This window comes from Portunus trituberculatus, chromosome 10 (genome assembly GCF_017591435.1).
Source record: "Portunus trituberculatus isolate SZX2019 chromosome 10, ASM1759143v1, whole genome shotgun sequence".
Lineage (NCBI taxonomy): Eukaryota > Metazoa > Arthropoda > Malacostraca > Decapoda > Portunidae > Portunus > Portunus trituberculatus.
Genome location: NC_059264.1, coordinates 883394 through 896582, shown reverse-complemented (window position 1 = coordinate 896582; position 13189 = coordinate 883394). Strand labels below are relative to the sequence as shown.

Genomic DNA, 13189 nt, shown 5'->3' with positions numbered 1-13189 from the left:
CTCTTCCTTCTCGCCAGTATTATCAGTAGTAAGGCAGGAAAAAAAATAAACAGCGCTTTTCCTTCAGTATCTTTTTCTCTCTAGTAATTTTCAAGGGTGAGGGAGATAAGATAATGACCCTTTCCTTTCTCTGTATTCCAAAGGGTAGGGAGGTTTGGAAAGGATCGAATAGAGAATTAATGAACAGCCTTTCTTCGTGTTTAGAGAGAAGTGAGCAAGGAAGTGGTTCACAAATAGTGGTGGATGACTGAAATAAACTTAGTCATCATGTTGTAGTGGAGAGTCAACAAAAGCTTTAAATAACTTCTTCAGTATTGGGAGGCATTTTTTACCATGAGTTTTGGGTGTGATTAGACGATTTTACTTACATTAGGAAGGGTCTATGGACGTCAGAAGATTAATGGTCACAGTCTTCACCATTTTTAATCCCCCACATAAGTTTCTGAAGCTGTATAAATCACGGGTTCAATACTGGAACGCCTTTTGAGATTTGTGTACGATTAGATCATTTTATTGACATTAGGGTTTATGGACGTCAGAAGATTAATGGCCACAGTCTTCACTATTTTTAATCCCCGACACAAGTTTCTGAAGCTGTATAAAATCATCCCTTAAATACTGGAACACCTTTTGAGATTAGACCATTTTATTGACATTAGGAAGGGTCTATGGAGGTCAGAAGATTAATGGCCACAGTCTCCACTATTTCAATCCCTCACATGAGTTTCTGAAGCTGTATAAAGTAAAATAAAGTAAATAAAAGTCACCAAGTGTTAAGCAGAATGAATATGGAAACGCGTCATGGCAGTGAAGGGGTTAAGAGATTATATAAGCGTATAGATATGGGTGACAGACTAATGCCTTTATCACAGAGAATGCCACGTATAGACCTAATGACTTCTTGTAGGCTCTCTCGTGTTTTTTTTTTTTTTTTATTATATTCTTCATTCAGCTTTTGTATTTACATTTCTATTGAGATTAAGATAGCTTCTGGATTCACGTTTCTCTAGAAGTCAAGATTAAGAAGTGGTTTGATAGGAGTGTATTAGTTTTAAAGTCTCCTTGTACCTTTCTTTATGTTCTATGCTGGTGTTCTCTGGTGTCCTGTTTCCCATTTTCTATTGAGTTAGCTTCTGTATTAACATTTCTCCAAAAGTTAGTATTAAAAGTGGTTTCCAATGCTATAGACTCCTTGTATCTTTCTTTATGTTCTATGCTGGTGTTCTCTAGTGTCCTGTTTCTCTTCTGCTTTTATTACGTTTTCATTGAGGTAAATATCTTCATTACCCATATTTCTTTTTAGTTTAACCCCTTCTGTACCATGACGCGTTTCCATATTCATTCTGCTTACTATTTGAGGAATTTCATACAACTTCAGAAACTCATGGTGGGGATTAAAATAGTGAAGATCCTGCCCATTAATCATATGACCTCCATAGAGCCTTCCTAATGTCAATAAAAGGGTCTAATCGTACACAAATCTCGTGATAAAAATGTGTCCCAGTATTGAACGAGAAGATCTAGTAGAGTTCTTGATATTTTTCCTCTTCTTGTACTTTCCTTTGTGTTTTGTGTTGATGGTGTGTGTTCCTGACTGCCCCATGTCCCCGCTGCAGCTTCCAAGGGCGACGGGATAGGCGCTCCTGACCCTGCAATGATTGGTGTGCTGGCTGGCCTGGCGCTCATGTTCGTCATCATCTGCGTGGTGCTTCGACTCTTCTCCAAGTAAGACACACTATTGATTGAGTGTTAGATAAGGAGAGAGTGGAAGATAAAAGGCGCAGTGCTTTAGTCCTTACTGCTTAGAATGAATGCAGTTGAAAGAGTAATATTAGATCGTGCTGTAGAGCGTATAGTGGTTGTAATATTAGTAAGATTCTGGCCAGTATTCAGAAACGCTTGGCTGTCTCACCACGACTGTCTATCAAAGGCCACAAAGATCGCCAGCCGTGTTCTCAAAAGCCTTCTGGAAGTTAGTAGTGTAAAAATGTTGTTAATTTTGCTCTAGAATCATAAAAACGCATGTGGAAATCAATGTAGTTTTAACGAGAGCCTTTTGAAAATAGTGGTTGTGAGGTCAGAAGTGTTGCAGAATACTGGCCTCTCTCTCTCTCTCTCTCTCTCTCTCTCTCTCTCTCTCTCTCTCTCTCTCTTCCTGATTGAGTGTTAGGTAAAGAGAGTGTAGAATGTAAAGACAGGCTGATTTAGTCCTTTTTCTTTCATTATTTTTCTTTCTTTCACTTTTTTTTTTTTTCTTCTTCGTCTTTACTTCTTATTGTTATTATTATTATTATTATTATTATTATTATTATTATTATTATTATTATTATTACCATTCTTCTTCTTGTTCTTCTTCTCTTCTTCTTCTCTATACATTCATCCTTATTTACTTATTTATATCCGCCAATCACTTAATTCGTACTATTCACCTCTCTCTCTCTCTCTCTCTCTCTCTCTCTCTCTCTCTCTCTCTCTCTCTCTCTCTCTCTCTTAATTACACAGCCCACCACAAAATTCTCTTAATTGTTTGTGCATCATTAATTCTTCCTGTTTGGTGCTTCAGTTAAAAGAAAGTTGGTTTTGGGTATTTATTTCATGTTTCTCCTAATTAATTTTACCTGCTTGAGTTTTTTTTTATATATTTATTTATTTACAAGATGATTTGTTTGATTTATTTTTTGTATTTTTTTTAGTGGTGGTGGTGGTGGTGGTGATAGGACAGTTTTTTTTTTCTTTTTTTTGTTTCTATTAGTTGTGGTGGTGGTGGTGGTGTTGATGATAATATAATAGTTTCTCTTGTTTTTCTTTTATTTTCATTAGTGATGGTGGTGGTGGTGATGATGATATAATAGACCAGTTTCTTTAATTTATTCTTCATTTCTAGTAGTTTTGGTGGTGGTAGTGGTGGTGGTTGATGGTAGTGGTGGTGGTGGTGGTAATGATGGTGATAGAATAGTAAAAGTAGTACTAGTAATGGCAAGAGTAGTAATGATGAAGGAAACACTAATAATAATAATGATAGATAATGACAATGTTCTTCACTTATTCCAAACACGATGAACATTTATGAATATCGAAACGCCTTGGTACAAATTAACGTAAACTTTAGCATTATAGATTTTTTTTTTTTTTTTTGTACCAGTGTTCAATATTTTTTCAACCTTTTTTTTCATGTGCTAATTTTCTCCTCCGTTTTCTTATCGCTTGGTGTTGAAAGTCGTGTAAATGTTTAGGTGTTATTAAATTCTAGTGATCTATTTTGTAGCTTTTCTTTATTTTTTCGGTTTTTATTTCATTCTTATTGTGTGTGTGTGTGTGTGTGTGTGTGTGTGTGTGTGTGTGTGTGTGTGTGTGTGTGTGTGTGTGTGTGTGTGTGCCAATATACTGCATCATTCTTTTAATCATCTGATGTTGAAAGTTTTGCAAATTTTCAGGTATCATCAAAACTCTAAAGATATTTTTGGCAGTGTTTTTCTATTGACTTATTTTTTACTTCTTTTTATTTTTTTCAACCTTTTTTTTTTTTCGTATACCAATATTCTGCATCAGTTTTCAATCATCTGATGTCTAAAGTTTTGTAAAAGTTTAGGTATTATCAATATTTTAGTGATATTTTTTGCAGCTTTTCCTTTTTTTATCTACTTTTTCTTTTACTTCTTTTTTACTTTTTTCAGGCTTTTTATTTCATGTATCAATATTGAGCACCATTATTTAACCATCTGAAGTCTAAAGTTTTGTAAATATTTATCTATTATCAAATTTAAACTGATCTTTTTTCCAGTTTCTTATCTACTTATATTTTTACAATTTTTTTACTTTTTTCAGGCTTTTTATTTCATGTATCAATATTGAGCACCATTATTTAACCACCTGAAGTGTAAAGTTTTGTAAATATTTATCTATTATCAAAATTAAACTGATCTCTTTTCCAGTTTCTTATCTACTTATATTTTTACATTTTTTTACATTTTTCAGCTTTTTTTTCATGTATCAATATTGAGCACTATTATTTAACCACCTGAAGTCTAAAGTTTTGTAAATATTTATCTATTATCAAAATTCTACTGATCTATTTTGCAGCAACTTTTTATTTATTTATTTTTATTTATTTATTTTTTTTTTTGTGTACTAATATTCTGCATCAATATTTTTTTTATTTTTTAGCCTCATTTTGCTTTTCCTTATTTTCTAGACTTTCCCTCGCTTTTTCTTTCTCTTTTTCCTTTCATTTTCCTAACTTTTTCTTGCTTGTCTTACTTTTCTATCCTATTTTTCTCGCGTGTCTTACTTTTTACTTCAATTTTTCTTACTTTTTCTTACTTTTCTTGACTTTTCCTCGCTTTTCTTTATCTTTTCTATCTTCATTTTTATATTTCTTACTTTTTATATATTATTTTTATATTTTTGTACTTTTCTTGAGTGTCTCCATTTTTTCTTTTCATTTTTCTTATTTTTCTTACTTTTCTTAATTTTTCCTCGCTTTTCTCTCTCTTTTTATCTTCATTTTTATATTTCTTAGTTTTTTTTATTATTTTCTTTATTTTCGTTACTTGTTTTGCATATCTTACTTTTTTACTTTAATTTTCCTTACTTTTTCTTACTTTTCTTGATTTTTCCTCGCTTTTCTCTCTCTTTTTATCTTCATTTTTATATTTCTTACTTTTTTTTATATTATTTATCTATTTTCCTAACTTTTTTTTTGCATATTTTACTTTTTCCTTTCATTTTTCTTACTTATTTTCTCATTAGATTTACTTTTTCTTTCTTATTTTCCTCGCATGTCTTTCTTTTTCCTTTCATTTTTCTTACTTTTTCTTGCTTGTCTTACTTTTCTCTTCCTTACTTTTCTTTCTCTTCTTTTTCTTTCATTTTCCAGACGTTAAAGAAAATATTGGTCCTTGTTTTTTTTTTTTTGGATTTTGGGTAAAAGAACAAACTTTCTTAAAATTTACTAATCCATTTTTCCATTACAGGTTCAATGTTCCTCGTTTTCTTTTTCCGTTTTCTTTTTTTTTTCTTTTTTATTTTTCTTATTTACTATTCATTTTTTTGGCATTCATTTTCCATTTTCTTTTTTTTTTTCATTTTCCATTATTTTCAATCTATTTTCTATTGGTTCTATTATTTTCTATTGATTTTCTATTCATTTTCCATTTTCTTCTATTATTTTCTTTTTGTTTTGGTTTATTTTCCATTTTTTCCATTTTTTCATTATTTTCTATTTTCTTTTATTATTTCTCATTATCTACCCTTTATTTTCTATTTTTCTAGTATTTTTTTTTATTTATTTTCTTTTTTTCTTCCTAATTTTCGTTTTATTTATTTTATTTCCGTATTATTGATTTTATTCACGTATCATTTATTTTGATTTTTTTCCTGATTTCCTTAATATATTTTTAGATACTTTCATATTTATTTTCTTTATCTTTTTATTTTTTTTGTTTTTGAATTTCGTTTTTTTTCATTTTTTTATAAGTTTTCTGTCTCTCTCTCTCTCTCTCTCTCTCTCTCTCTCTCTCTCTCTCGATTATTTTTTTGTGTTTAAATATTTTTCTTTTTTCTTTTTTTTTCATTATTTCTTGACTTTTTGATTTGGCTTCACTTTTTTTCCACTTCTATATCATTTTTTTTTTTTTTATTTCATGGATCGTTTTTTTTCATTTTGTTTTTTTTTGTTTTTTTTCCATCTGATGTACGTATTTTCCTTTCATTCTACCTGTTATTTGCATTTCCTCATTATCCATCCTGTTTCTGATCATCCATCTTTTACTTTATCATGTCATTTGTTATTCTCCTTTCTCTTCCCTTCTTTACTTCATTCGCTATTTTTTTTTTCCTTCTTTTTCTTATTTTCTACTCTGTTTGGTTTTTTCCTTCTCCTTTTTCGCTCTTCTTTACATTATCAACTATCTTTTTTCTTCTTCTTTTCTTATTTTCTCTATCGTGCCCTATTTATTCTTTATTCTTTTATTCTCTTCTATCCCTCCTCTTTACATTATTCACTATCTTTTTTTTTCCTTATTTTCTTTACCTGAGCCTGTTTTCCCTAACTTCAAGTAAAGAAAAGAAAAAAAAACTTTCCTTTGTCTTTAAGTGTGTGACCTTAATGGCCTCTCTTTCATCACTTTTATTAATCAAAGTGCAAAGTTTTAATATAATTTTTGATGAACGTCAGCCTTAAGAAGAGTAAAAGAGCACAGTTTGCAATATTTAACCAGTATCATTCTTAGGGATCATTGATAAAGACACACACACACACACACACACACACACACACACACACACACACACACATAAGAGCTTTGTTTTATTATGCTTTATAGAATCTGTGAAAAAAAATAGATAAATAGACAAATAAACGAGTAAATTAATAAATACTTGTCTCGAATTGGCTTTATTTAATTAGTCAGTGAAGAGATTAATTTTTTTTTTTATATTTAAGTTTTTATTATTTCCTCTCCATCTCTTGCTCATTAATTTCCATCAGGCAGGGAATATTTTGAACTCTTTCCTTGATTAACTTTTTGTGTTTAATAATTTTGCGTAGTGATATTCTTTCTTTCTGTTATTTTCTTTCTTTTCTTTCTTTCTTTTTTTTCTTTTTTTTTACTATTTCTCGTATTGATATTCTTTCTCTTTCTTTTCTTTTCTTTCTTTCTTTTTTTACCATTACCAGCATTGATATTTTCTTTCTTTTCTTTCTTTCTTTCTTTTTTTTTCTTTTCTTTTTGTCATTTCTCGTATTGATATTCTCTCTCTCTTTCTCTCTTTTCTTTCTTTTTTTACTTTTATCCTTTGTTCCATCTTTCATTAACCAATTAGTATATTTTCTTTTTCTTCTTTTTTTTCTTATTTTTTTCTTTATTTGCATATCTTTTGTTTCTTCTTTGTTCTGTTTGCTCTTTTTTTTTTTTTTCGTCTTTCTTTTATTTCATCTTTATCGCAGAATTGTTATTTCTCCTCCTTTCGTTTCGTTTCATTTTGTTTTATTTTCTTATAATTATGTGTTATTGTCTATCTTGTTATCCAGTTCCTTGTTTCCTCCTCCTCCTCCTCCTCCTCCTCCTCCTCCTCCTCCTCCTCCTCCTACTGCCAAAAAAAGCTAATTTTCTATTCTTTATTCTTCCTTATATGTTCCTTTCTGTTCCTCCTCCTCCTCCTCCTCCTCCTCCTCCTCCTCCTCCTCCTCCTCCTCCTCCTCCTCCTCCTCCTCCTCCTCTTCCTCATCCCTTCATTAATTCTTTCCAGGGCACGCTTTTCTGACCGCGCTACACTCTTCAATTCCCGGAAGATTAACGTGTCCCGAGCCAGAGCCAGACGTAAGTTCCGAACGAGCTGGCGGGGAGCGAGCGTGTTGGGAGCAGGGCACTCGGCACTCGGCGCGTCTCGATCCGTGTAGCGCTGACTTCGCCCTCGTTCGTTTAGATACACTTTGCTAAGAGTGAATGAGCGAATAGATGAAAGTGAGGTATAAGAATGTGTTGTTGATAATGGTGATAGTAGGAATGATAATGATGATAATGATAGTGATGGTGATGATAATGAAGGAAGATATACAGAGAAGAGAAAAATAACTTCCCAATTAAAATGTTCTAATACAAATAGATGAAAAAAAAGTAAGGGAAAAGAAAGAAAATCGTTGCTAATTTCATTTCTATTCGTTCATTTATCACAAAGGAAATGGAAAGGGATGAAATAATAGGTAAAAGAATATTTATCTCAACTACACCATCGTTCAGTTATGTCCGCTCAATAAGAGAGAAAGAAAGAAAAATTAACAGAGAAAGGAACATACATAACAACACTTTATTAATTTGACCTTTCTTTAACCAGTAGAGGAAAACAAGAAAAGAACAATGAAAAGAAAAAAAAAAAAAAATTAATCCGTTTAATAATTTTTCCTAAGACTTTTTTTTTTATACACTTCCATTATCAAATTTTTTCCTTTTCTTTTTAATCATCAGAGGAAAACAAGAAAAAAACAATGAAAAAGAAAGAAAAAGAAGAAAATCACCCTTTCTAATAACTTTTCTAAAACATTAAGACAAATCACTTTTTTTTTTTTTTTTTACATCCACCTAACTTTCACATTTCTTTCACCAACATCCCTCAACTGTCTCACGAAAAAAAAAAAATAAATAAATAAAAAAAGTAGAAATAGAGAAATAATAATAATGATAATAAGAAAACCCGAAAAACAGCCCCAAATTACTTCTCAGCGTCTTCGAACCCTTCCAGCCCTTCACCATTATCACCATCCACATCACCATCAACCAGCGTCATTCGTTTCTCTCCCTGTTACTCGTCCCTCCAATGGCCACTTATTGTTGTGTCCACCGTGACTCGAGGAGACGCCACTGTGTTGAGAGAAAAAGGCATTATTCATATTTTTGACTGAATGGCTTGAGTGGACATAGTAGTAGTAGTTGTAGTAGTAGTAGTAGTAGTAGTAGTTGTAGTGATGGTAGTTGTGGTGGTGGTGGTGGTGGTAGTGGTGGTGATGATGGTAGTTTTAATGATAGCAAAGGGGTGTTGTGTGTGTGTGTGTGTGTGTGTGTGTGTGTGTGTGTGTGTGTGTGTGTGTGTGTGTGTGTGAGAGAGAGAGAGAGAGAGAGAGAGAGAGAGAGAGAGAGAGAGAGAGAGAAACCATACGTAAATAATCTCATTCAATACAAAACACAACAAAAATCACACACACACACACACACACACACACACACACACACACACACACACACACACACAGACGCACGCACGCACACACGGAGCAAGAAGAAAATGGATCACGCAGCACACACTAAGCGTCACACTGAACACTTTATCAATTCACGTTTTCTTTGCAATCTCCACCAATTAAAGAAACAAATACTCGTGTCCATTACTCAACGTTCACTTGGCGCCCGTCACTTATTTTCCTCAGAGATTATATATATTTGTCTTCTCACGAGCGCACACTCACCTTGTCCTATCACAGAAAACGTAACTGCAACGTTAGACCATTTTCTTTGATCATATTTAGGGAGGCTAAGGAATATTTTAGCATTTAGCGTTTTTTTTTTTCTGTGTTTTTGTTTGGTTTAAGAGGATTTTGTGATTTGAAAAAGAAAAATCGTAATTGTAACGCTATTTCATTTTCTTTAATTTATTTTATGGGGAGATTAAAGAATTTGTTTAGTATTTATTTACATTTTGCCTTTTTTTTTTTTTAGTTGAAGATTTTGTGATTTGAAAAAGAAAAACTTAACTGCAACGCTATTCCATTTTCTTTAATCTTTTTAGGGGAAGACTAAAGTATTTTAGCATTTATTTACGTTTTTTTTTTTTAAGTTTTTATTAGGTGTAGGAAAGTTTTTGTAATTAAGAAGTGAAAAAGCTTACAAAAAGGTACAAAGGAAGATGGAATGGCAGCCTCTCGTCCTTATACCAACCCAGAGCAAATCAGAAAAAAATAATAAAAGAAAAAGAAAGGCGAAAAAAGTACCAGTATTAGAACCATCTCAATGTACAAAAGTCTCCCCTTAGTTATTGAAAAGGAAAATGGAATGTCAGCCTCTCCTTATATCAACCCAAAGTGAGATAGAAAATTAGGTAAAAAATGAAAAGATGAAAAGTATTAGTTAACCATTTTAATATACAAAAGTTTCCCCTTAGTTATTGAAAAGGAAAATGGAATGTCAGCCTCTCCTTATGTCAACCCAAAGTGAGGCAGAAAAAATAGGTAAAAATTAAAAGACGAAAAAGTACTGGAATTACAACTATCTTAATATACAAAAGTCTCCCCGTAGTGAAATTAAAAAGAAAATGGAGTGGCAGCTTCTTTTCTTTTTATAAATCTAAAATAAGTCAGAGAAATGAGTAGAAAAATTAAAAAAAGACTAAAAATTACCAGTATTACAGTCATCTCTATTTAAAAAAGTCCCTTAGTTATTGAAAAAGAAAATGGAATGGCAGCCTCTTATCTTATTGGAAACCTAAAATAAGATAAAAAAAAAATTGAAAACAAAAAGTAAAAAAATGAAAAAGTTACAGTAATACAACCATTTCAGTATATAAAAGCTCCCCCTTGTAAAATGGAGAAAAAAAATGGAATAGCAGCTTCATCTGTTATAAACCTGAAATACGTAAGAAAAAGAAAAAGAAAAGAAAAAAAAAATGAAAATTACCACCAATACAACTATCTCCATATAACAAAGTACCCCTTGCAAAATGAGAAAGAAAATGGGATGGCGGTGACAGCCTTGAGGTTTTCTGGTGGTAGCGGCAAGGTGAGGACTAACTATGCCTGGTGTAGATGTAGGAAGCACGCACATCATTTACTTTAAGGGTCGCCAGATGGCAGGAGCGTCGCTTATGACCCAGGTGAGGACACGCCCCCAGCCTCCAGACGCTTCACTTAGGCTCTCCGGCACCGCTCCCCGCCGCTACAGGCCTGGCCGGGCACACTCTCACGGTAGCAACTGGTAGCAAGGCACTCCACCAGCCATTCTCTTCCTAGGCTGTGTTCTGGAGGGCTTTGTGGATGTTCGACTTCTTTTTCCCTCTTGTGGTTCTTCTTCTAGTGTTACTGGGTGGAATCTCGACTTGTTTTCTCTCCTCTGGTTTTTCTATTTCTCTTTTTTTTCAGTTTTTTTTTTCCCCTAATGTATTTTATTGAATGTGGAATGTTGACTTGTTTTCCCTTCCCTGGTTTTTTGTATATCTCGTATTTATTCAGTTTTGTTCTACTATAGTTTATTTGACGTGGAATTTTGACTTCTTTTCCCTCCTCTTGTCCTTGTTTTAGTGTTATTGGGTGTGGAATCTCGACTTCTTTTTCCCTCTTCTGGTTCTTGTATATATATTTTTCTCAGTTTTATTCTAGTATATTCTATTTCGCGTGGAATCTCGACTTTTTTTTCCTTCTTCTGATCTTTGTATTCTTCTCTTCGTCCCTGCAATGGAGCTGTCTAGGCGTGGAACCTCGACCTGTATCTTCTTTTCTTTACCTTCCTTCTACTTCTTGTGTCCTGTTCCAGTGAAGTGTGTGAAACTTCGTCTTGTATCACATCTTTATTAATATGACGTGTTTTTGTCCTTCCGCGCCTCCTTCTTTGACTCCCTGTGTACCGGAGGCTGCGGGGGCGTGGAACCTTGACTTGTTTATACCAGATCTTGTGTTCTTGTCCTTATCCCCTTGTACTTTGCCCAGCCCTGCCACTGGAGGATTTCTGGGGCGTGGCTCTTCTCGTCCTTGTCTTCCTTCTTTATATCCTTATTTGTTGTCCTCTTTGTTCCTTTATCCTTTCCTCCTCAACCACTCATCATAAACCTAGTCCTTTTTCGTTCTCCTACTTGTCCTCCTCCTCGTCCTCGTCCTCCTCCTTCTCTTACAGCTGACCGTGGCTCCTCCTCGTTGCAGGGCGAGATTCCGCGAGAACCGGTCAATCTTCAACACCCCCAACCCCCGCCTGATGAACGCTTCGCTGTTTAAAGACAGTAAGTTGCTGAGCCCTGCCCGCGGGGACCGTCGAGGCTCCCGGGCCAGTGTTCGAGTCCCGTCTCGCGCAGCCTCCATCACCTCCGTCAACGCCGCCTCCCGCTCTCCTAACGGGTCACTGGCCAAAGGTTAGACTCGATCGGGGCTGTGGCCGCTCCGTTCCCACCCTGACCTTCCTTGCCTCTCCTCCCGATCCTCACTCCCTCACTCCACCACTCCGACACTCCGCCACAACCTCCTCAGTGTACGTGTGTGGGTGTGGGCTTGGTGGGTGATGGGTTCCGACACCGCCCACTCACGCCCATGTCCTCCCACGTACGCCACACTAAGAGGAGTAAAGGATAAGGATGTTAGATGTAGATAATATCCTTTAGCATCACATGAAGTCCTTCGCCTTGTTACCAGGGGAAGGACTGTACATGGATGCTAAAGTGGATGGATTCTCTCAGCGTTACATCCTTATCCTTCTCCTTCCTTCCTTCCTTCATTCCTTCATTCCTTCCTTCCTTCCTTCTCCTGTTGCGTGATGGTCTTTCCTCTGCATTATGCATTCCTGCTCTCGCCCTTACCTAGACGAAGGCGCAGCTCATCAACCATATCGAGATGAGACTCCAAACTCTTGAGAATGTGTCTCCCAGTTCACTTCTCCTCCTCCTCCTCATCTTTCTCCTCCTCTTCCTCCTCTTCCTTCCTTCATTCATGCATGTCTTGTAATATATCTCGCAGTGAAATTGGTTCTCTCTCTCTCTCTCTCTCTCTCTCTCTCTCTCTCTCTCTCTCTCTCTCTCTCTCTCTCTCTCTCTCTCTCTCTCTCTCTCTCTCTCTCTCTCTCTCTCTCTCTCTCTCTCTCTCTCTCTCTCTCTCTCTCTCTCTCTCTCTAAACACTTGAATTATGGAATGTTTTAGATACCTCCCAAAATTTTCTATCTCTCTAAAATATATGTATAGGCAAAAAAAAAAAAAAAAAAAAGAAAATAAGAAAAAGAGAGGGAAAAATAATGAAGACAGTGTTGAAATCTAACCGTTTCCACACAAGTTGTATAATATGTGGTCCCTCCTCCTCTTCCTCCTCTTCCTCTTCCTTCTCCTCCTCCTCCTCCTCCTCCTCCTCCTCCTCCACTTCCTCCTCCTTATCCATCCCTTCCATTTATATTCCATGCACCGATCCTTCTTCTCCTCCTCCTCCTCCTCCTCCTCCTCCTCCTCCTCCTCCTCGAATTCATCTCCTTTCCTCTAAATTACTCCTCCTTCTTCACCACCACCACTACCACCACCTCATCCTCTTCTTCAATTCCTCCTCCTCCTCCTCCTCCTCCTCCTCTTCTTCCTCTTCATCTTTTTCCTTCCTACTTTGACCCTCTCCTTGCCTTCCCAACTCCTCCTCCTCCTCCTCCTCCTCCTCCTCTTTCTCCTTCTGTTTATCACATTCCTCTCCTTCTCCGTATCTACCCTCCTACTCCTCCCCCTCGTTCTCCTCCTCCTTTCTCCCCTCCTGATGTCGTCGTGTGCAGTTTCCTCGCTCTCATACCAGCGCCTTCCATCCTGTGACTCCCTCTAGGGGCGCCGTGGCTCCTTCTGCAGTATATGAGCTTAGGTTAGTGTCTGTTAGTGTTCTGAAATGCCCTGCTCTCTCATCAAGACTATTTTCCATGGCCAAAGAGATGACTAGCAGGGTTCCCAAGTGTGTTCTGTGGTGTTGGTTGTGTGAATGGG

General features: G+C 35.4%; 1 protein-coding gene across 6 annotated transcripts in view; it reads left to right on the top strand.

Annotated features, from left to right (window-relative positions):
* The window catches only part of LOC123501937, a 109472-nt gene that overhangs the window by 73022 nt on the left and 23261 nt on the right, over positions 1-13189 (top strand). For 3 of the 6 annotated variants that reach the window (XM_045251031.1, XM_045251032.1, XM_045251033.1), the window contains exons 5-6: positions 1617-1725; positions 11399-11604. In XM_045251031.1, the coding sequence (XP_045106966.1) occupies positions 1617-1725; positions 11399-11604 (315 nt within the window). Of the gene's footprint in view, positions 1-1616; positions 1726-11398; positions 11605-12987; positions 13071-13189 lie in introns of all 6 variants that reach the window. The other 3 variants (XM_045251036.1, XM_045251035.1, XM_045251034.1) reach the window with 2 other exon arrangements.